The 23815-nt window shown below is 33.6% G+C and overlaps 4 protein-coding genes across 4 annotated transcripts; 2 read left to right on the top strand and 2 right to left on the bottom strand.

Moving 5' to 3' along the window:
* Positions 1-299: 299 nt before the first annotated feature.
* On the top strand, positions 300-4192 carry LOC109182516 (U1 small nuclear ribonucleoprotein A). The gene is made up of 5 exons (XM_019332646.1): positions 300-538; positions 660-832; positions 2639-2732; positions 3389-3477; positions 3682-4192. The coding sequence occupies exons 1-5, from the start codon at positions 451-453 to the stop codon at positions 3973-3975; spliced, it is 738 nt and encodes a 245-aa protein (XP_019188191.1). The 5' UTR covers positions 300-450; the 3' UTR covers positions 3976-4192.
* A 4054-nt stretch (positions 4193-8246) lies between these two features.
* Positions 8247-9032, top strand: LOC109182681 (protein SENESCENCE-ASSOCIATED GENE 21, mitochondrial-like). The gene is made up of 2 exons (XM_019332832.1): positions 8247-8487; positions 8625-9032. The coding sequence occupies exons 1-2, from the start codon at positions 8411-8413 to the stop codon at positions 8860-8862; spliced, it is 315 nt and encodes a 104-aa protein (XP_019188377.1). The 5' UTR covers positions 8247-8410; the 3' UTR covers positions 8863-9032.
* A 6751-nt stretch (positions 9033-15783) lies between these two features.
* LOC109182538 lies at positions 15784-16551 on the bottom strand. Its single transcript, XM_019332679.1, has one exon. The coding sequence runs from the start codon at positions 16502-16504 to the stop codon at positions 15986-15988; it is 519 nt and encodes a 172-aa protein (XP_019188224.1). The 5' UTR covers positions 16505-16551; the 3' UTR covers positions 15784-15985.
* Positions 16552-19755: 3204 nt separating this feature from the next.
* Positions 19756-20485, bottom strand: LOC109182539. The gene has a single exon (XM_019332680.1). It carries the CDS (start codon positions 20404-20406, stop codon positions 19888-19890), a length of 519 nt encoding a protein of 172 aa, XP_019188225.1. The 5' UTR covers positions 20407-20485; the 3' UTR covers positions 19756-19887.
* Positions 20486-23815: the final 3330 nt, after the last annotated feature.

Genomic DNA, 23815 nt, shown 5'->3' on the forward strand with positions numbered 1-23815 from the left:
TGGAATTTTAGTTCATTCATTCTGGAATTTTTAGTTCATAAATTAGATTCTGGAATTATAGTTCATATGTTGTTGCTGGGAATCGAACCTGCTTTTTTTTTTTTAAGGGGAGACGCGCGTTTTATTAAAACGACGTTGTTTTTGCATCCGTATGCACCATGGTGCATACGGATGCACAGCATAATTCGCCCCTTGCCATCGTTTTGGGCCAAAGCTACTACATAAATATTTTAGTTTACCGCTACAATTGGGCTAGACTATATTAATTGGGCCTTATTTTTTGGCCTACCACCACCAGAGCGTGAATGTGAACCTCTGCTTGTTCAAAGAAATTGTAGCAGTTGAGCTCTCTAGTACGAACTTGGAACACTATTCTAACTTCTAACTTGGCTGGAAGCCTGGAACCCTCGACACGGAAGGGATAGCAGCAAAGCAAATAACAATCCAGTTATGGCGGAGGCGAACCAAGCCAGCGGCGAGATTCCCGCAAACATGACAATTTACATTAACAATCTCAACGAGAAAATCAAGCTCGACGGTATTCCCCTCTCTGCTTCGCCGCAGCTGTGCTCCTTATTAGCAACTATTGCTTATGTATACGAGATTTTGCAATGTGAATACGTATTTGATTGGTAATAGATTATTGCTGGCTGTTGTAGAGTTGAAGAAGTCGCTAAACGCCGTGTTCTCGCAGTTCGGGAAGATTTTGGAGGTTTTAGCGTTCAAAACCCTAAAACACAAAGGTCAAGCCTGGGTTATCTTTGAGGATGTCTCATCTGCTACCAATGCACTTCGTCAAATGCAGGGATTCCCATTCTATGATAAGCCTATGGTAATTACTTAATCCTTATTATCATTTCTTTAGAATCAGCCTCTCAAATTTGATTCTGCTAGTCCATTGAAGCAAATAGAACTAATTTTAGCCAATTATAATTCGGCCTTTAAACAGTGTACTAATCATGGCTTAGCACAATGTGTCAATGTTACCTAACAATTCTCTGCAGTAGCTGACTAATGTAACCAATGACCTATGTGTGTTGTAGTGTAATATTTTGGACAGCCTGGTGAAATATAAACATAGTAGAATTTTGAGTTTATGGTGAGCAGCAATAAAATTGCTATTTTCTAAATTGGAAGATATTGATTGGTTAAAATTGATGCTATTATCTTTCATCATAGATAAACCAAAACTCATGTAGGTATTTGCTTCTTATGGAAACACAATGGATGTTTCTAAAACTGTTTGAGTTCTTTATTTTGAATATTTGTGAACAATGCCATCAGAGTCAGATTGAGCAGACTAAAACAGTGGTTAAAGACTTAAAGTAAGGTAAAAGATATGTTTTTCTTCAGCTTTTCAGAAACTAGAATCATCTTCCATTGCTACTGTATCTAGGGTCCATTCATTTGAGTCCTACTAGTGAGAATCTGACAGCAAAACTTATGCTTGATCAAACATCACCTTGATGTGTTATTCTGAATATACTCTATGTAAGATCCCTCATTCAAGTGAAAGGTCACTTAATGTTTTACAATATACATCGATTTTCGTTCTTATTGATTTATTTCAAGCATTGATTGAGAGTATGTGCTGGAGTCCATAAAACATTTTGGACACAAATAAACAGTGAGTATAAAGAATTAGCTGACACTACAAAATTTTTAATTGCTGTTGTACCTTATATTTCATAGTTGAACAGAAAGTATAAAGAATTAGCTGACACTGCAAATTTTTTTAATTGCTGCTGTAACTTAAATTTCATAGTTGAGTTTAGTTTGATTGAGCATGTTTTATGTTGATAACTTTCATAACCAGTACCATGATGGATTTAGTAATCCAGTGTGTGGTGAGTTACTGAGTTCTAAGTTCTGTATCTTCCTACTTTTTTTTTTTTTTTTTTTATAATATCACATCTGTTATAGGATTAGTTACATCTTATTTACTCTAGGAAAACTTCAATCAACAAGGAAATGAAAGTGTCTACTCATGTAAAGCATTGCCCGGTAAAAGTAAGGCCTTATTAGTTGTGATGGAATTATTCAAAATCTTCTCTTTGTGGTTTGACGAAGAATTACCATCATTCTATTGTAAATGAGATTCCTAGAAACCAATAGAGAAATGTCAAGGCTATCATTTCTTTCTCTCTCTTGGCCTCTCACCGGTTTCATCATACATCAGTATAATAATCCTTGTTTGACGATATCATTGTATGACCAAACCATTCTTTGCAGCATTTCTAATAGCTGATGTTCAGTCTGCTTGAAAAAAATGGATTAAATTATTTGTCCACTGTTATATTCTTTAGATTTTGTGCTTTCAGCTGGTTACATTGTGAACACGTGGTATATCATTATGTTTTTTTTTATCAGCTGTTTATCATCAATAAGAATGTGGCACAGGCTTTGAAGAGAAGTGGATTTGTGTTACTAGCAAATTGCTCCACATTTTTGGTTTAGATTTTTCTCATGCCATTAGTTTCATTTAGGGCATATGTGCTTTTAACTTGATTGATGAGAAAGCTCAGTATGTAAGGTTGAAACTATTTTTTCAGTCCTTTTATGCTGCCTTTTTGTCCCTCTTAAAAGTTTTTGGTTTATTCTTTTCATGCATATATGTAATTATGTATATATTTCACAGAGGATACAATTTGCAAAGACAAAATCAGATATTGTAGCCAAGGCAGACGGTACTTTTGTACCTCGAGAAAAAAGAAAGAAGCATGAAGACAGAGGTAAGTCTGTTGAGGCATATTTTGTTTTTTTTTTTTTTTTTTTTTTTTTTTTTGCATTTATTAAATCAAATTCAATGTATCTGCATTTTGTAAATTTGAAACCAGTTTGGGCTTCAAGTGTTATTTGAATTTGACATATATGCATTTTGTAAATGGCAACTTTAGTGTTAAAATATTATGTTAAAAAAAAAAGATATTTGTGTAAATTACAGTTACAATTCAATATTTATAGGCTTGCCGCTTACATGTATTCATTGAAATAATATTCAATGCCTTGCAATTTTATCCCTGTAGGCTGGGTGTTAGGAGCCTCTCTCAGGTAGTTTTAGTTTGAACAACCTCCGTCATCTACTCATCTGACATAACAGCAAGATGTTCCACAATTCTCTTATCTCCTTCTCTTTATTTGCATAATTGCATCACTGATGTAACCACCAGTTGCTAGGAGGTGCTGCCCTGCACCATCAAAACAAGTTATGTAAATCTGTGCAGTGTTTTATGAGGACAGTCCTTTTTTTTTTTTTTTTTTTTTTTCCCTTTAATAAAAATCTGCATTTTATTTGTAGTGTTTTTCCTTCCTTTTCATTTACTTGGTATGGAACATTTTTGGTCACTTGTATCAATATTTTTATTTAACTATATTATTCATCTGGCAGGAAAGAAGAAAAAGGAGCAGCATGACTCTAATCAAGCCGGAATGGGTCTGAATCCTGCATATGTTGGCACTTACGGTGCAACCCCTCCTGTAAGCATTTTCCTTGAGAGTACCTTGTTTCAGTGTTTCCATTGAAATTTAACTAGTATTGATCTTTTGGGTTAAAAAAAAGTACAAAAATTTAGTGTATTTTAGATCAGCTTGTCATTATCAGGGGTTTTATGAACAAGTATCAACACTATTGTTTCACCTAAAATGATCTCCATACTCTTTCTCCTTTCTCAATAATTGCAGCTATCACAGATACCATATATGGGTGGAGCAATTGCTGCGGTACCAGAAGCTCCTGCTCCTCCAAACAAGATATTGTTTGTTCAGAATCTTCCGCATCAGACAACTCCCATGATGCTCCAAATGCTCTTTTCTCAATATACTGGGTTTAAGGAAGTCAGAATGGTGGAAGCAAAACCTGGAATTGCTTTTGTCGAATACGGAGATGAGATGCAATCCACTGTGGCAATGCAGGCACTCCAGGGATTCAAGATAATGGGCGACAACGCCATGCTGATTACATATGCAAAAAAGTAAACTGGTAAACAAGTTATCTGCATGTAGAATTAATTGATGTTTTGATACTAGAATATGGATGTTGAGCAGCTGTGATGTTAACGTTATAAATAACTATAACTCGTGTCTTTTTCCCTCATTTTAGAGAAACAATAGCGATGTATCTGTTTCTTGTACTTGATTACATGGTGTATATGCCAAGCCCAGTCCTACTGCCTACCTGGTTCTGGTTTAATGACCTACTTATCTTCCTATTGCTTGTTCTACCAAAAAAGAACTTACCTGGTATTGTACCATAAAAATAAGGGAGGGGGCGTGCAATATTTTTAGTATGGGGTTGCTGAAACTTTCTATGGTTGTATGATATTTATATGTCTATTATCATGCCCTTTCATGCTTTGCTATAGAGCTCACTGGCATCCCTCTTGAAACTCTTCGTCGCCTAATTCCTGAATATGCTCGGAGGTAGAACTTATTCATGGGATTGTGCTCCTAGTCACAATTTGGAGTTTCATTTCTCTTGTTTGCTTCCGCGGTTGAGGTTGGCATGCACCAATTATAAAATGTCTTATAATCTATGAGGTGTTTGAAACCAAATTTATCAGGAAATTTTGAACTAGACAACTAATGGATGCATCTATTTTGTTCATTTTGTATGTGCAGTGTGTTGATAGTGCTATCACTCACCAACCTGTGCAAAGCCAATAGAAGATGTTGATTTTGTTTTCAGATAGGCAGCCACGGTGATGGTGGTAAAGATTGGGGGGGGGGGGGGGGGGGGGGGGGTGAGAGTAGCGGTTTTCTTTGGGTTTGAATGAGTCAACAATGAAACAAGTCATCATACTATTTTTATTTAAATTCCATGACAGCATTATGGAAGGGTTACCTAACGAAAATGAACACAAGGTAAAAAATAAATGTGGCTAATTAGATCTTATTTTAGAATGAGTTAATTGTACACTTGCGAATGATAGATGAGACTATTTAACACATCTATCTTTTTTTTGCTTTCCCCCCTCCCTCTTCTTCTTCTTCTTCTTCTTCTTCTTTTTTTTTTTTTTTTTTTTTTTTTTTTTTTTTTAAATGTTGTATATGGAAGAGTAGAGAGTAGTGGAATGATATAAACCCGTATTTATACCATTCGACTATCTTGCACGGATGTCACGAAAAATATTATTAACCCGCCGTAATTTTCCCTGCTTTGCTAGTCACCAATAGTCATTATAATGTGTATAAGAGGAAATTTTGCATTTAGTTCCCAACTATTTTGCTATTGTCATATTTAGTTTTACTCTTTTAATTTTGTCTCATTAGATCATTAATTTTTATGTACTTGCCACAATAAGTCTTTTATTTAAATTCCAACATTAATAAAGAGGAGTAAATGTAACTCCTTTATTCAATTATAAGAATTTTCAGGAGTAGAAAAGCTACATATTAGATTGATAGGCTTGAATGATAAAATTACATGTTAGTTATTTTTATTAAATGATGATTGAATGTCAAAGAGTATGATTAAATGTGGCATTAGGATTGAAATTGAAATTTGCTCGTGTATAATATTTGCACCATAAAAAAAAATCGTTACATTATTATAGAATAATAAAGGATTATTAAAAGAATAATTAAATTCTATACTACATGTTACTACTACTTGTAGTGATTTTTTTTTGTTAGAACACAGATTTCCTCAGTGCACTAAGAGGCTTGGACTCTAGATCTCTGGTTCAGTTAGAAAAAATCTATGTCATCTCATCCACAACCTATGGATACTAGTGAATTATATTGTTCAATTTACCACTCTTTTGTTACTCCACTTTGCTAATGCGATAACGAATGTGTTTGGTTCGTACATGAGAATCAAAATCGGAATTGGAATGAGAATCAAATACTTGTTAATGGTATGGATTTTGATGAAAGTATATTGCATATTTGCATGTTTGGTAGTAGGGTGGAATTGGAATGATTACTAATATTGATGTTTGGTTATGTATGACCCTATAATGGGAATACAGGTTTTAAAAATACAAAAATAAAATCAAGACAATTAATCATAATATAATGACATCCAAAGTACCAATATATAACAAAAAGATCAAACAAAAATTTAAAAGTACTAATCCAAACTTAAAAAATCATATTACCAATAAGATGGAATGGTACCTTTAAAAAAAAAATAGAGAATGAGGTTTAAAAAGTTATCAATCAAACAATAACTATAATTTTGATTCTCATTCCTAGTGTGTAAACCCATGAACCAAACACACTCTTAATTTTGCTCAAATTGTTTAAAGCAATTAATATATGAATACCATCATTTCTCTATTTCATTTTATTTGTCATGTTTACTCTTTATTGGTTAAACAATTATTTTTCTTTGCTTATTTTCTTTAATTTTTTTTTATAGTTTTTAAATTTGAATTGTTACTCCACTTTGCAATATAAGATAATGAACTGTTAATTTTGCTCAATTTTTTTTAAAGCAATTAAAATATAGGAACACCGTCTATCATTTCTCTATTTCATTTTATTTGTCATATTTATTATTTATTGGTTAAACCCTTATTTTTCTTTGCTTATTTTCTTTAATTTTTTCTATAATTTTTAAATTTGAATTTTTATTTATGTTTATTAAAACTTTTAATGTAATTTCTAAATATATAAATGTTATATACTACTATACTAAACTTAATATATTATAAAAAAATTAAATTGTAAATAGCTTCAATACTATCCTATTAATCGAATTCATAAAATGGGACCAAAAAAATTCAGGATTTAAACATCATATCTTTGATATGACCCATGATTACATTGGTTTAGGGTGTAGACAAATAGTGACAATGCATGATTTGGAGTTTTAGACAACATCTAGTCAAATTCACGTATCAATTTGGTAGTTAGTCAAGTTCACATATCTTTAAGTGCACCGAAACCAACCAATCAGATTAATTAGATCCAATGCCTTTAATCTCCCATACATATGTATCAAAAAGACCATGCAATACTTCGTGCGAAGAATGCTTCATCTCGATCTTGGCATTGCTAGTGAATGTGTTGAATAATTGCCCATTTAGATTGACGGTTCGAGACTTTAAAAAAAAAAGATTGACGGTTCGAGTATTGTATTAGTCCAATGATGGAACTATATAACCCGTCGTATATATTTACTCGAATCAATAAGCTCGCATAAAATAATATAATGAGGTAAAGTTAGATAACATAGAAGAATTATAGTGAAGTTGAGTTGATTAGAGGCTGAATATTACAAGCAGATTGTAATAACTGAATATGATGGTGTAATAATTAGACAATGCCTCTTTATACAAAGGCGATTGTAATGAATTGTGGCTAAATACGTGGTAACCACATTACTAAATAAAGACCCATACTCTTAGGCTACGAAGGTGGACGGAATCAGCCGCCCGGGGGCCGGCTGCAGAGGTTGACCCCAATAACGCCCGACCTATGGGACTCGGGGGTTGGCCGCCTGGTACGTCCACCCGGGTGCCCGCTTTCCGGGTGGGCACAATCATCCGGGTTCCTTGATCGCCTTGGGGCCGAATCCTCCATTTTGGTCCGGTTCATCTATCTTTGATCGTTTGACTCTGGGCTCTCGGACCCCGGTCTCCATTTTTTGGCCGATTCCAATATCTCCATCAACATTAGTCCTTGAATATTTGAATAAGCTGTGGGATTAATGTAGGGAGTTTTCACAAAATTTTAGTCCGGATAATCAACAAAAAATTCAATGGTTCGTAATTTAATATGAAACGAGATATTTTTGAGGGAGAGAAAATAAGAATTTTAAACTCTCAAAAGCACTTGAACAGTTGAACATTTCGCTTAACACAAGTTTTTTTTTTTTTTTTTTTTTTTGGTAAAGAAAATAGAATTCATTAGCATTCATGACATTTAAAAATTGAATTTAAAATTCAATTGTAATACACCATCTTCAACAAATAAAATAAAAGTATATATTGAGAATCATTTGGGGCTAACTAAAAGTAATAATCGCTTTATTGGATTAAAATTGATTTAAAAAAAATAAAATTGAGAGATTAAAAAAAAAAAAAAAGAAAATGCAAAACTAAACAAAACTCAGTGAATTTCAGATTGACTGTAACCGTGACCGGGGAAAAAAAACGCTACAAAAAGGGTTGGAACAGCTTGAAGGGCCAACCACGTGTCGAACAAGCAGAGTATTGAGGGCCTTAATTTATTTAATATCTTCCTCACTCAGTGCCTATATATACACAGAACCATCAACCCTTCATTTTGCAGTTTCCGACGATCAGAGAACACTGTAATTTATAAGCCTGAACGTCGGGAAATCATCGGAAACCACTATTTTCGCCGCTGCGGCGTATATTATACACATTAATTAATAAGAATTTTCTTCCAAAAAAAAAAATAAATATTTTCTTCCAAAAAAAAAAATAATTATAATTTTCAGATGGCTCGCACATTCTCCACAGCCAAACAGCTCTCTTCTTTCGTCCTTCACAGAATATCCGTCGCCGCCACCTGCAGGTACATACTGTACTACTCCATCCATATTATTTTACCCGTTTTGTTTATAATTTTTTTTATATTTAATAATACTTTTTAATGTAATTTATATAACGTTAATGTTGGGTTGAAAACGGCGGCGATTTGGTTGCCCGCAGGAGGGGATATGCGGCGGTTGAGGCAGCGGAGGGAGCGGTGTCGAGTGGAAGTCCGGCAAAGAGCAATGCTACGCCGCCGAAAAGTGGAAATGAAGGCCAAGACAAGGCGGAATCTTCATGGTATCCGGATCCTGTAACAGGGTATTATAGACCCGAGGATGAAGATAATAAGGAGATGGACGCTGTTGAGCTGCGTCAGATGTTCTTGAAAAAACAGAAACCGAAGAAAGCGATTTGAGAAAAATCTGCTTAAAAAAAAATAATGTTTTGTGTGTTGGATATGGTATTGTGGAAATTTTTAGATTTAGAATTAATATAGGCAATATATATAGCGCCTTCAGTATTATTGTTGCATGCAACTTTTTCATACGATATTGTGGATATAATAACACTAATTTAATAATAATCCATTTTTCACCATTTTTGTTGTATGCAAATGAATACATGGATTACTACTAATAGATTTATATTTTCAATTTTAATTCTATTTTATATATAGGTATGTATGTATTGGATGAAATGAAAAAATATGACAAATTAAATCAGATTAGATTTTTTTAGGATTTGAATTTTAGAGTTTTAGTTTTATTTGGTTTAGGATTCACATTTTACTACTTAGGGTTTAATATTTGATTCTTTAAAATAACATTTGATTTTTTTTCAAAGTTAAAAATTAAAATGTATAGTGAAGTTGACGATAATTGTATATATATGTTTTTTAAAAAAATTTGATTTGATCTGATCCGTTTGATTTGTATAGATAATAATAGATTTGGACATGTGGCAAATTATCATATATATATATATATATATATATATATATATATATATATATGATTTATAGTTTTAAAATTTAGTGTGTCATCTAATAAGTTATAATCTGCTGTAGGAGATGGTTTATAGTTTTAAAATTTAGTGTGTCATCTAATAAGTTATAATCTGCTGTAGGAGATGGTCCTGTTTGGTAAAATGACTGTTAGCTGATAGCTGTTTGGTATAATTTCTTTTTCTCAAGCAAACATTTATATTGATATTTTAACTAAATCAAACAATTAACAGTGGTCAAATAAGCTAAAATTGGTCTATAGGGCATATATCATTTTTTTCACGTTTAATGACTTATTTAGAGTTTTTTTATTTTATTTTTTATTTTTTATAGTTCCATGATATATTTACATTTTTCATTAAAAAAAGAGAAAATTACACTTTTGGTCCTATGACTATTGAGGTGTTGTTAATTTCAATCCACAACTTTAAAAACTAACAATTTAGTACCTTAACTATGCAATTTTTAACATATTTGGTCCACCTAGCCAAATTGCCGACAAAATATTACTGAAAAGACAAATTTACCCTCAAATTTCTAAAATAATAATTGAAAAGTTAAATTATTTACTTTTCCCGTGGCCATGCCAACGGAGTCCGGCAATTCCTTGCGTCGTTGAGAAAAAGGATAAAGAAAGGGTTCACCCACCTAACAATCTAGTGTGCCTATTTACTTTCCGACTACTTTTCAACCTTTGACATAGCCCTCATCAATAGCAACTCCGACTACGAAGGCGCTGCCGGCACCAAATCGTCCCTCCTGGAGGCTTTCTGGGCACCCTCCTCTTGCTCCACTTGGGCGGCCCCCACGCCATCACCTACTTCGACATAGAAGACAACTTATGGCACCACCAACTCCTCACCCTCATTGTTCAGTCTTTCTCCGTTCTCCTTGTTTTCTACCGTTACCACCGCTGCTTAACCATCTCCACCGAGATCGTCTTCTTCGTCGGAATTGTCTAGTACGCTGAACGGACCCACTCCCTTTACCTGGTATCAGTGTCCCATATGAGATGGTCAATGCTGGAAAATAATTCCAGAATGCCTGCGGATAGTTCTGTGAGGACATACTTCGCATTTCCCCCGGATTATCATGATTTTTCATCGTTTCCACTAAGGGAATTTCGTTGTCCGAGGTTAGGATTTGATAGAAATTTTCCGGTTAGTCCAGATTTGCAGGCTGAGTTCCGAGATGATATGTTTTTACATACCAGGAATCATGATTATCGTCAACACTATCGTCAAATGCAATTTCCAGTCGCTGGCGCAGATCACTGTACCCCACCGGAAGTCGTACATAAATTAATTTTAGTTATTATTTTAAAAATTTGAGGGTAAATTTGTCTTTTCAGTTATATTTTGCCGGCAAATTGGCCATGTGGATCAAATCTGTTAAAAATTGCATAGTTGTGGTACTAATTTGTTAGTTTTTAAAGTTGTGGATTGAAATTAACAACACCCAAATAGTCACAGGATCAAAAGTGTAATTTTCTCTTAAAAAAAAACTAAATAACTTATTCCGCTTTTATCAAATTTATATTATATTTTTTAGCCAATCCGCAAGAAACTTGTGTTTTTTGGAAAGGCCACAATAGATAAGAGCAGCATGATGCTTCACGTACGTAGGTGTAAAGTTTAAAGTGTAGTGTAGTTCCGGAACGAAAGGGGAAAGATGAGATGATGGATTGAGCTGAGGTCACAAACTCACAATCATACTTCACATGAACATCAAAGTGATATATAGTTTTTTTTTTTTTTTTTTTTTTTTTTTGAAATCAAAGTGATATATAGTTGAGTTGAAGAAATTTACCCACCGAAAAATCATCCTCCGATCCACATCAACGTCAAGTTACACGTAAAGCTTCCATAGATTATTCAACTATGTATATTCAATCAATTATAACTGTCGAGGGAAGAGATGAGTCCACAATACCAAACAACAAATAGATATGTAGGGATATTAATCGGTCTAACCTTATTAATTTGAACCAATTTTATCGGTCTAATCAATTTTAAGTTTATCGAGCTAATTTTTAATTGGATGGTTGAGAAGTATTTTACCCTAAACTTAAACCATTAGACTATCAGAAAGGCTTACTTAAAACTTTTAACATTTTAATAAACTAGTACTTACACTAATAAATAAAAATTTATACATCATTTTGTCAATCTAAACTCCATTTGAAAATTTAAACTAAAAATAATTAATATATTTACACTTATAATATAATAATTATAATAAAGGGTTTTTTTTTTGGTGGCTAATTATAATAAGGTTTTTTATTTTTCATTATTTATTTTCATAAAAATAATGTATTTGTAATAAATTTATTAATATACTTATTAAAATTTTATTTACAAATTCAATAAAAATGCTAAAGATGAGCTTTTTTACAAACTCCCTCTGTATATTTTGTTCCACATCCCTCCTTAAACAACAAAGTGTAGCCTTGAGCCCTTGAGAAGTTTGGGCTATCAAGCTAGCAACTAAATTTCATATTAGCTCATTCAAGGCATCAAATTTATCAATTTCGAGCTAATTAGATTATATTTTATCAAATAAAACTTTTTTACCCTAACCTTTAAATTTTCGGGGGTCTTATTATGTTAGTGTTATGAAAAGGAAAAAATCGAAGACAACACAAGAAGAGAAACCACACACTAAAAATGACACATTTTCAATAGTTAAAGATCATATTTAATTATTTTTTTTTGAAAACAAAAGAAAGAATGATAATTACTCAGGAAAAAAAGTGATGAATAAAGGAAGAATAGTAAAATGCGTAACGTAATGACCATACTGAGAATATGATGCCCTAGTAAGAGTATGTATGAGCTAATACATTCGCTGATCAACAGATAAAATGGTAGGACACTGAATCAAAGTGCCTAGCCAATTTTCAACAACCATTTATGACACAGCCCGCATGGAAAAAATTTGGAGATGGAACATTTAGGAGTTGACAAACATTAAGGCAATCCATTTCTATTGTAACTCGTGCCAACCTTCGTCCTTGAGCTAGGACAAAGCCTCCCTGACCACCAAGACTTTTGGGGGTTTCCCATACCATGGATGGAGCCATTTATTGCTCCAAAGATCAAATTTAATTGATTTTAATTTAAACTAAATAATAATGATCACATAATACGGTAAAACTCAAGAATCAAGTGACCAAAATTGGAATTAACCTTTGAAAGTAAATAAGATGGAATGCATGAAGTACAATTTCACAATTGGGGAGCATTGAGGATTTTGTTAAATGTAACCCTAATTAATACAAATTCAGTCACTAATTATACCACAAAAGTTAATGAGGCCAGGTCGTAACTACATACACTACAAAATGAAATCCTACAAAGGATTGCTAGGGTTTCAATGGTGGTTTCTTTTTGGTTTTGGCGGAGGCTTGAGGTTGTTCACGGCGGCATTGACAAACTCCACTCCGTCTAAAATGCAACTATGATAATCGATCTTGAACTCGTTTTGTTGTTGTGCGACTAGGAGAAGAATTTGATACTCAATTTTGACTTTATTTAATTTTTCATTGTCTTTAAGAAAAATGAAACACACTCGTAGTGGTTATGGGAGAGAATTATTATGACCCAACAAAAAATTTGTTATGTTCAACTAAATGAAGATCATATGGGTAAGTGATAACTGTAATATTTGCTTACTTTTACCTTGAATTCTTGGGGTTTTTTTTTTTTTTTTTTTTTTTTTTCAAGATAATTTTTAGTCAAATTTTTTCATTTAATTGAGTATTGTTTGTGTTTACGTAATATTGAAGCAAATGGTCATAATTTGTAAAGAATTATGCATGTTTTGATCAAGATTAGAGGTTACATATCCACAATGATGCTTTTAGGAGCCAAAATGAAGCTATGGAAATGATAACAACATTTCTTGATGAACCTAAAATGCTGATTTGCAATTGAATGCGCTAGATCATTATTAAAGGACTGCATGGACATGGTCAAGAAATTTGAGGGTATGGTATACTCTTCACTCATGTTTCAGGGAAGGGAACTGTTGTGCCGACTTCTTAACCAACCTAGCACAAGAGAGAGACTGGGGCACCTGTGTGTTCACCGAAGCTATGGAAGGGTTGGCGGATCATCTGGTCAGTGATGCTGGAGGAGCGCTAGTCCGCAGAATTAGATAACCTTGAGGTCTAGTCTCTCTTTACTCACCAAAAAAAAAAAAAAGCGAAAATAGAAGAAAAGTGTTTGAAGTTGTAACTCACTCGAAATGACCACTATTCGGTGTTTTTATCATATTTCAATAATGTAGGAAAGTCCATTTGAAGAATAAGTAGAATAAGAATATATTTGGGTAGATTGAGAGCTTTAATATTTTCATTTCAAGGCCTAATAACCTTGTAGTTCAAAAATTTCTATCATTAATAGATGATGTTTTAACATTCTCTCGTATAACTAAGCTTACTTCTGAGGTTATTTTGGATAGGTTAGCAGCAACAATATTTCAATTGTCAGCCAAGCATATTGTGCTTAGAATCTTTAGATGGCACCTCTATGGCTCCCCTTGAGGGAAAGTCACAGGATCAAATCCTGATCAGGGACGGAGCAAGGAATTTTGTTGAGAGGGGGCGAAGAAGCAGGGACGGATCCATCAATTTTTTCGAGTGAAGCGAAATGTTAAAACAAAAGAAATAATTTTTTTGGAAAAAATTATCCAAGAAATATAGGTATAAATATTGTTGGATAAGGGCGAAAAATAAAACACATCGAAATTTTATTAAAAATATTCATAACAAAATATGAAACATAATTAATTTGATAAAATAATTTGAATAGAGAACACATTATAAATTACACATCTCATTTTTAATATAAAAGAATGTTATATATATGTGTGTATTTTATTAAATATTAATAAAGCTATTAACAATGTGATTGTGTTGAAGCCTAAGAGAAACTGTAAAATTGTGTTAATGCCAACAAAGGATTTGAACTCCCAACTAATCTATTTCACTTCTTGTTAACGTTTATCTGTTTCTTTATACTAATACTAAAATGTGCACTATATATACATAAAACTATTATATATGGGTGGGGTGGGGGTGGGGTGAGGGGGGCAGCTGCCCCCCCCCCCCCCTCCCCTCTTTGGCTCCGTCCATGACCCCAGTGGTGGGGTATTGACTCTTTGGGCTGCCGTAGTTTAGAGAAAGTATAGAACAGATACTACCTTGTAATAGATCAATAGTATTCAAAAAAAAAAAAAAAATCAATTGTCAAATTTGCAAAGAGTGGGTGCACTAGAATTAAGGAATATTGATTGTATAATGTTGATCATGGACATACAAGTATTGTAACATTCTGTGATGCTGCTAACTGGACTGGTTCATCGAGTAACAAGAGATCAACAACAGGATATTGTGTGCTTGTGGGAAAAAACACACACTTGGTACTGTGAAAGAGCAACAACTCAAGTGTGTGCGATTGCAAATTCAAGTGCAGAATCTAAATATCATGTTATGGATAAAACATATATAGAGCATTGAGCCTATGGTGCAACAATTGGACAACTATTCATATTCATACTTCCAATAATCCAGTTCTCCAGTAAGAGAGCTTTCCCCTGCTGCTACTAATTCTGCTGTATTATTCCAACAAGACATAAATGGTACTCCCTAACAAATATGACAGGTAAAGGGGCAGTAAAAACCATATATTTCTCATATGTTTGGACGACAAAACATGCATTGCAACCACTCTCGTTGGAGCTATTTCACACAATATACCACTGTAGTACACTACAATTATGAGTAAACGTTTGTTTAAAGTACAGTTAGGCCTCTAGAGTCTAGATATCCAAATATAACTCTACCTTGCCCTAAGATAGATTAGCATTTTCAGCCATTAACATAGACAACAAGAAAAAACTTCCCTACACATGTTCCTGTACCTAACATTAACTTGAAACTCTACCCAAAGAATAAATAAATACAAGAAAAAGAGAGAATCAATGCTTAATAGTTATGTAAATCGCATTATGTCTGCTATAGACATAGCAGTGTGCTTCAACATCTTGCCAACACTTTTATACTTTTGCACTAAACTCAATGACATATAATAGTGAAGGGCAGGATTCAGTTTGAAAAAGTAATGTTTTGTAGAAAAAGAGAGAAAAAGAAAAAGTTTGATTAAACTTATTTCATTGTATGCTTTTGCTATTTAATCACCCCTAAAAAGCACTTGCAAAGTAGCATTGCAATCTACTGTATAATAGTGTAGAATCCAAATCCTATCCTATAAAATATTTGGGTGTTGCAATGAAAGAAGCCATCCAATTGATAACACAAACCACCAAACAGTAATCACACCACAAATGAAATAAAAGCCAGATATCACTTTTGAATTAGGTTTATAAAATTCAAAGACTTGAACAGTAAAGCAAAAAGGGAACAGATAAACCAATGAAAGAAAGGTGGCATCTTTATGCCAGAGTTGCAAGCTCAAAACTGGAATCGAGAATAAAAGTCCCGCAATCCGATTACCCAGAAGTAAAAGCTTACTTAAATTGACGAGACGAAAGGGTTGCTTCTAATCTCGGCGTGATCTTCATTCCCAAGGCTTTTGCAATCCAATCCACAGCCGCATCGAGGAGAAACTAAGAAATTATCGAGAGAGAAGCTAGCAGAAGCAATCCCCACCGAGAATTGAAGATCGTTTCCGCTCCGAATAACCTCCACGATGTTTAACCACAAGAAGAAAACTTTGACGCTGACGCCGCTGAGGTTCGTTATACGGTCCTTCTGTATGTAGCCGGATATTCTCGACTTATATTTGAGTTGATAAGAGCCTTCAAGAGAGAAACTGCACGAGTCCTTGAGGTAAGCATCGAATTTCCCAGTGTTCCAATCGATATCGTATCCAGTGATGCCCACAGGGAGGATACCTCTGGGGAAGTCGAAGGATTCAATTACTTCGTAGACGGAGGGAAAATCATCGCCGCCGTCGCTAGCGGAGGAAAGGATTGCGAGGGAGGTGAGGATGACAAAGGAAACCGTGATCTGGTGGCATCTTGCCGACATTATTGCGGGCTGTGGAGTTTATCTCGGGAAGAAAGATGGATTTTATGTGAATTAAGGGGTGTATTAGAAAAAAAGACTCTTAAAAGTTAGTCAGTATTTGATTCAGACTTTAAAAAAAAAATAGTATACTGATATTCCATTGAGTTAATTTCAGCAATGATCTTCCGACTATTACAATTTTTTAAATTTAGTCCTGTCTTTTAATCTGGACGAAATAGACTCTTGACTATTAAATTTGTTCCAAATTTCAGCAATACTCCTTGCGATTTTTCAAATTTAATTCTTGGACGAAATAAGCCCTTGACTATCAAATTTATTCTAATATCGGTCCTTCCGTCAAAAAATTACCATAAAAAAATTAACTTTAAACAAACGTTCAACTGGTTCACTATCTCATTTCTAAAATCCTCAATTGTAACTACAATCACTGTGAGGCATGGCAAGGAGATTCATGGGTATATGATTGTTAATAGGCTAAAGAAAGATGGTGGAGGGTATGTATCTATTATATTCTACATATAAAAGCAAGAAACAGAAAGCGAAATTGATAAAGCAGGACATATAGGCTAACTGGGTTTAATTTGTACTCTCCTTTGTGTGTGTGTATATATATTTTAATGAGCTGAAATGAGGAAAAGGAAGGGAGATCTTTGTCTAAAACGCCGCCGGCGTGTGCTTTCGCCACCGTCATCACCGCTCTGATCTACGTCGGGTTCTTGATTCACGACGGTTTGAAGAAGTGTGGAAACGTAAAATGCGTAATCTTTTGATGAAATAAATGTACTGGTTTCTTAAATTCGACCCAGAAGAAAGAAGTGTGTTTCAACACCGCCGTAACAAATGAACAATGAGAAAACGACCGCCGTATTGACCGAGATCTACACTCACTCTTTCGAGAAAACGACGGCCACTTACATTTTCAAGATGTTTGCGATCTGCGACATGCTCTTACTTGACTGGGAGTTCTTCGACCGTGGCCTCGCCCACGTGCTCACTCCCGTCAGAGTTACTCATAACCCGCGCCCGAAATCCCTGGGAAAATCATCTTCTCAGGCGAGGTAAATTTTTCCACAAATTATCATATACTCCGTATATATTATTGCATATGTTTTCTTTTATCGCCAAGAATTAGATCAGATGGAAATAACAATTAAATATGTAAATTAATGCAGGTTTAGATTGCAACTGATGAGAATAGTTGTTTGTTTACACCACTGCTTTATAAAAATGGTGGAACTTCATTATCTCAAATTAGCTTACACAATTGAGGATTTTAGAAATTGGATAGTGAACCAGTCGAACAGGAAGGGGAATCTACGGAAAGTACTATTTTACCCTTTAACTTAAGGTCTGTTTAAGGCTAATTTGACGGAAGGACCAATAGTGGAACAAATCTGATAGTCAGAGCTTATTTCGTCCAAATTAAAAGACGATGACTAAATTTAAAAAATCGCAATAGTCGGAGAATCTTAATTCAGACTTTGTTTAGAGTCTTTAAAAAATTATTGGTATTCAAAAAACTTATTAACTTTACTCTACTAAACTAGATTAGGATTCTTATAGGCTTTTAGGATACATATAACTTTCATATATATTCATATATCTTTTTTTTTTACACATATTTATATAAAAAAAAAAGATTATATTTGAAATTTTTATTATGAACAACGACAAAATTTTGTTGCGGTTCGCAACAACATAATTTGTTGCAATATTATTGCAAATTATGATCTATTAGTATAAAACTACTAGTATAATCATAATCTAGCATCTCATGCATAATAATGAAATAGCAATATTGTTACAAATCTAATAATAATAATAATAATAATAATAATAATAATATTATTATTATTATTATTATTATTATTATTATTAAGGGAGAGAAAAAAAATTAATTGGGAATGGTAAATTATGTCATTTCTTGGGAATGGTAAATTATGTTATTATGTCATTTCTTTAAAATAATAGATAAAAGATGAAAAAAAAAAAGTTAGGAAACTAAGAGCGCGGCATTTGGTTCAGGTTATATTATATAACCAAGGGAATGTGACATTCCCGAGCTTACATTCCTATGTTTGGTTCATTTTCTTTGAGGGAATATAACATTCCCAGGGAATGCAACATTCCCTCCACATAGGATTTTGAAGGGAATGTGATTCCCTTCATTTTGTTAGGTAATCTAAGATAACCTTGCATATTTATGAATTTTGTCACTTTAATTCTAATTGTAAGATAACCTTGCATAACCAAACATGATTATATTACATACCTCAATTTTAACCAAACACAGGAATCTAACATTCCCTAAGGTAATTTAACATTTCATGAACCAAACGGTCCCTTAGAGCATCCACATTAGTTGGGAAAAATGTGGGGATAATGTAAGAGTGATTAGGAAAGAGAGAATGGGGGAGGGGAGGAAAAAAAAAAAAAAAAGAGAAAAGTGATTTTTAAAAAAAAATAAATAAAAAAAATAATGCTATCAGGCGCGGCCTGACGCACCACTAGGCACGCGCCCGACTTTTGCCCCTGTGCGCGAAACGCGCACAGCCTTACTTCTCCCTTTTTCGCGCACAGCCTTACTTCTCCCTTTTTCGCGCACAGCCTTACTTCTCCCTTTTTCGCGCACAGCCTTACTTCTCCCTTTTTCGCGCACAGCCTTACTTCTCCCTTTTTCGCGCACAGCCTTACTTCTCCCTTTTTCGCGCACAGCCTTACTTCTCCCTTTTTCGCGCACAGCCTTACCTTACTTCTTCCTTTTCTTTTTTTTTTTAGGACAATTATAATAACTCCATTCTGACATTATGCGACATTATGCTTCATTTGCAGGACAATTATTTTTGAATTATCTCCACACCACATTTGCTATTAACTCTAGAAGGGAAGAAAGCAAATTGAAATAACACCATATTATCCACTAATAAAGAGGAGTAAGCTAGGAGCTCATTTTGGGAACATTATCTAACAGATCTTAGCTTATTAATAAGCTAAAATAAGCTATAAGCTCCTAAATAAGATTTGCTAAACGGAGCCACTATTTGGTTAGTAAAAAAAATAATTTTTTTGGGGAGAATATATATATATATATATATATATATATATATATATATATATATATATTAACAAAAATGGAATGTTATGGTGCTGCAATATAATGAATTAAAGAAGCTATCCAATTGATAACACAACCCACCAAACAAACAGTAATCACACCACAAATGAAATAAAAGCCAGATATCCCTTTCGAATAAAGAAAAAGGGAACAAATAAATCAATGAAAGAAAGGTAGCGTCTTTATACCAGATCGAGTTGCAAGCTCAAAACGGGAATCAAGAATAAAAGTCCCGCAATCCGATTACCCAGAAGTAAAAGCTTATTACTTAAATTGAAGAGAGGAAAGGCCTGCTTCTAATCTCGGCGTGATCTTCATTCCCAAGGCTATTGCTATCCAATCCATACCCGCATTTCGGAGAAACTGCGAAATTATCGACAGAAAAGCTAGCGGAAGCAATCCCCACCGAGAATTGAAGATCATCTCCGCTCCGAATAACCTCCACGATGTTTAACCACAAGAAGAAAACTTTGACACTGACGCCACTGAGATTCATTATACGGTCATTTTGTATGTAACCAGTTATTCTCGAATTATATTTGAGTTGATAAGAGCCTTCAAGAGAGAAAGTGCATGAGTCCTTGAGGTAAGCATCGAATTTCCCAGTCTTCCAATCGATATGGTATCCAGTGATGCCCTCAGGGAGGATACCTATGGGGAAGTCGAAGGACTCAAGTACTTCGTAGGCGGAGGGAAAATCATCGCCGCCGTCGCTGGCGGAGGAAATGATTGCGAGGGAGGTGAGGATGACAAAGGAAACCGTGATCTGGTGGCATCTTGCAGGCATTGTTGCCGGCTGTGGAGTTTATAGGTAATTGAATTATATTCTCCGAAGAATAATTTAGGTTTGTACTTCTAATTTATTAGTGTTTTGGATAGATTAATGATGTAGTTAGAATTCTACAAGAATTTGTGAGTTAGAGTTCTATTATGACTTTAATATTGAGTAAAATCAGTAAATATCTAAAATGGACCCTCGACTATAGTAAAATTCATAAATTGGTCCTTGACTTTCAATTTTAACCAATTAAGTCTTTAACTTTGTAATTTTAACACGATTTGGTCCTCCGTCTATTGACCGTTGTTGACTGTGATTTTTGAGGATATATATGTGATTTGGTCCTCCGTCTATTGACCGTTATATGTAATTGCAAATTGACTGTGATTTTTGAGGATATATATGTAATTGCAAATTGGGTTGTAGCGCTGGCAATGATGAATTATGCGAAGGTGTTTGGGCGGTGGATTGTGTCGTGGCAGTAGGATGATGAATTATTATGCAAAGGTGTTTGGGCGGTGGATTGTATCGTGGCAGTAGGTGAAGGCGGCTGGGCAGTGGATTGTGTCGTGGCAATAGGATGATGAATTATTATGCAAAGGTGTTTGGGCTGGCAGTAGGTGAAGGCGGCTGGGCAGTGGATTGTGTCGTGGCAGTAGGATGATGAATTATTATGCAAAGGTGTTTGGGCGGGAGACTATGTCACGGCAGCAGGCAGATGAGGGCGGGCGGCGGTGAAATTACATATATATCCTCAGAGATCACGATCAACAACGGTCAAATAGACGAGATCACGATCAACAACGGTCACGGAGGACCAAATCCCACATATACTACCACATATACTATCTACGCCTTCACCAAGGCTTGAACCCTAAGACATCCCATATAAAGGGCCAACCGAATACCAATAGACTACAAGCCACTTGGTTTGTATGCTTGAATATATGTCATTGATTTACATTTAAACATATTAAATATTCAAATTAATTATTTGCAGTAAATGTATTCTAGAATCCGACTTCAATCCTGTATTTCTGTACATATATATTAAATGTGTATGGTTTAATTTTTGTCGCAGGATCTTTATAAGTGTTTTTAACAAGTAATACAAGGGTTATAGAAATGTTTTGGAATTGAAGAACCTCGAAATAAAAGGCTAAAAAGTGAAAAATAATAGAGGGTTTTTGAATTTAATTTATAGGAGGAATCCTATTCTTGTGTTTGGTTGGACCAAAAATAGAAAAAGAATATCATTTAAATAATCAAAATACCCATATTTAAAATTAGGGATGTCAATGAGGGCTGGCCCGCCCCAAGGCGGGCTTTTGCGGGCCGGCTCGCGAAACCCGCGGGCTTAGAACTACAGAGTCCAAACCCGCCCCATGCGGGCTTTGAGGGCTGGCCCGCGGGTCATCACTTAAATCCTATATATAATAAAGCCATATGGTCTTGTGAAAATTAAATGGTGATAATCAACATTTAATTTTCACAAGACCATAATAATATTGTTAATTATAATAACAATAACAATAATAATAATAATAATTGTAATAATAATAATGATAATAATTTTTACTGACATTTTCATATATATATATATATATATATATATATATATATATATATATATATATATATATATATATATATATATATATATATATATATATTTATTTATTTATTTATTTATTTATTTATTTATTTATTTATATTTCAATTTCTACTGGCAAATTATTGTGTGAAAGATGGTCCACATAACTGTATGGATCATGAATATCAAATACATTTTTAATATATTAAAAATACATTATTTTTATATTGAAAGTACCTTACATACATATATAATGTATCCTTAGTATATTTAAAATATACTTTTTATTGCATGCAACCCCAAAGTTCATAAGTTTGAAATTAATATATGGCATGCGGCCTAATATTTAAGATTGTTGATGTGCATATTGATGACTACGGAGACAAAGATGCGTTATTCGTGGTTCATCGGATAGTATCCAACAACACTCTCCAACTTAATTGACGTGAAGTAGGCTTATTAACATTAAGATTATACTCTCGAATTATTAGTTCTCATCTTTTATTGATTACACACTTAATTCGATAATATTTGGAAGAAAAAATCAATGTTCGAACTAAGATTGTGATTTTGGTCTTTAAAGGTCAATTGTATGTTGCTACATCTAGAGTTAGAAATCTCAAAGGTCTAAAATTTTTAATTCGTTGTGACTCTAAAATTGTAATTCAATTACTATTGTAGTTTACTAAGGTCTTAAAAATTTGTAATATTAAATACTATGTACTAAATTTTTAATATAATTTAAGATTTGTAATAATCACCCACCTTAAATATTGTTTTAATTGTAAATATATTTATGTTCATAATTTTATCATAAGAATTCACACATAATAATTATTAAATAACAAAAATTTTATATATGAATAAACCTCATATAGGGTATATTTTTATAACATATTTTTCGTGCATCGCACGGGACAAATACTAGTTAAAAAATAATAATAAATAGTGCATAAACTGATAAACATGTTAAAACTGTTGGCCGGTTCGCGAGCATTTTTTTAGTGTTTAAAAATTTTGAAAATTAATATTTTAAAAATATTAATCTATATATATATATATATATATATATATATATATATATATATATATATATATATATATATATATATATATATATATATATATGTGTGTGTGTGTGTGTGTGTGTTACACAGCAAGGCAGAATTCTGCCTTGCTGTGTAACGTATATTTATTATTATTTTTAAAATTTTTTTTTTTGTAATAGATCTAACCCGCGGGCCGGCCCGCAACCCGCGCGGGTTAGCCCGTGCGGGTTGCGGGTCAATTTTGTCCCGTCCCATTAGGCCCGCATTTTCACGGGCCAGTTTTTTCATGACCCTATCCCGCCTCACCGCGGGACGGTGCGGGCCAATCTGCGAGTTTCGACCCACTTTGACAGTACTATTTAAAATAAAACACATACAAATATATACATACTCACCCACCATAAAATAACAAAATACAAAACATAATAAAATTTATTATATTACTTCATAATCAATTCTAATTAAAAAGATATCGAAGATTGAAAACAAATTGGGTTTCTTCCGTTCGTGTATTGCATGTGTATGAACACTTAATAAGTGTATTTTTCACACAAATTTGGTTTCTCCCGTTCGTGTACTGCATGTGTATGAAGAGTTTATAAGTGTATCTTTTTAAATAATAAAAAATAATTATTCCTAATGAATTAAGAATAACTAATACCAAGAACGATCTTGGGAATGACTATATTTCCATTGCAAAGAGAATAACTAAATTATATTCCTTATCTTAAAGATTAAACCAAACAGTGAAATAAATTAATTTCATAAAATGACA

This window comes from Ipomoea nil, unplaced genomic scaffold (assembly GCF_001879475.1).
Source record: "Ipomoea nil cultivar Tokyo-kokei standard unplaced genomic scaffold, Asagao_1.1 scaffold1074, whole genome shotgun sequence".
NCBI classification, from domain to species: Eukaryota; Viridiplantae; Streptophyta; class Magnoliopsida; order Solanales; family Convolvulaceae; genus Ipomoea; species Ipomoea nil.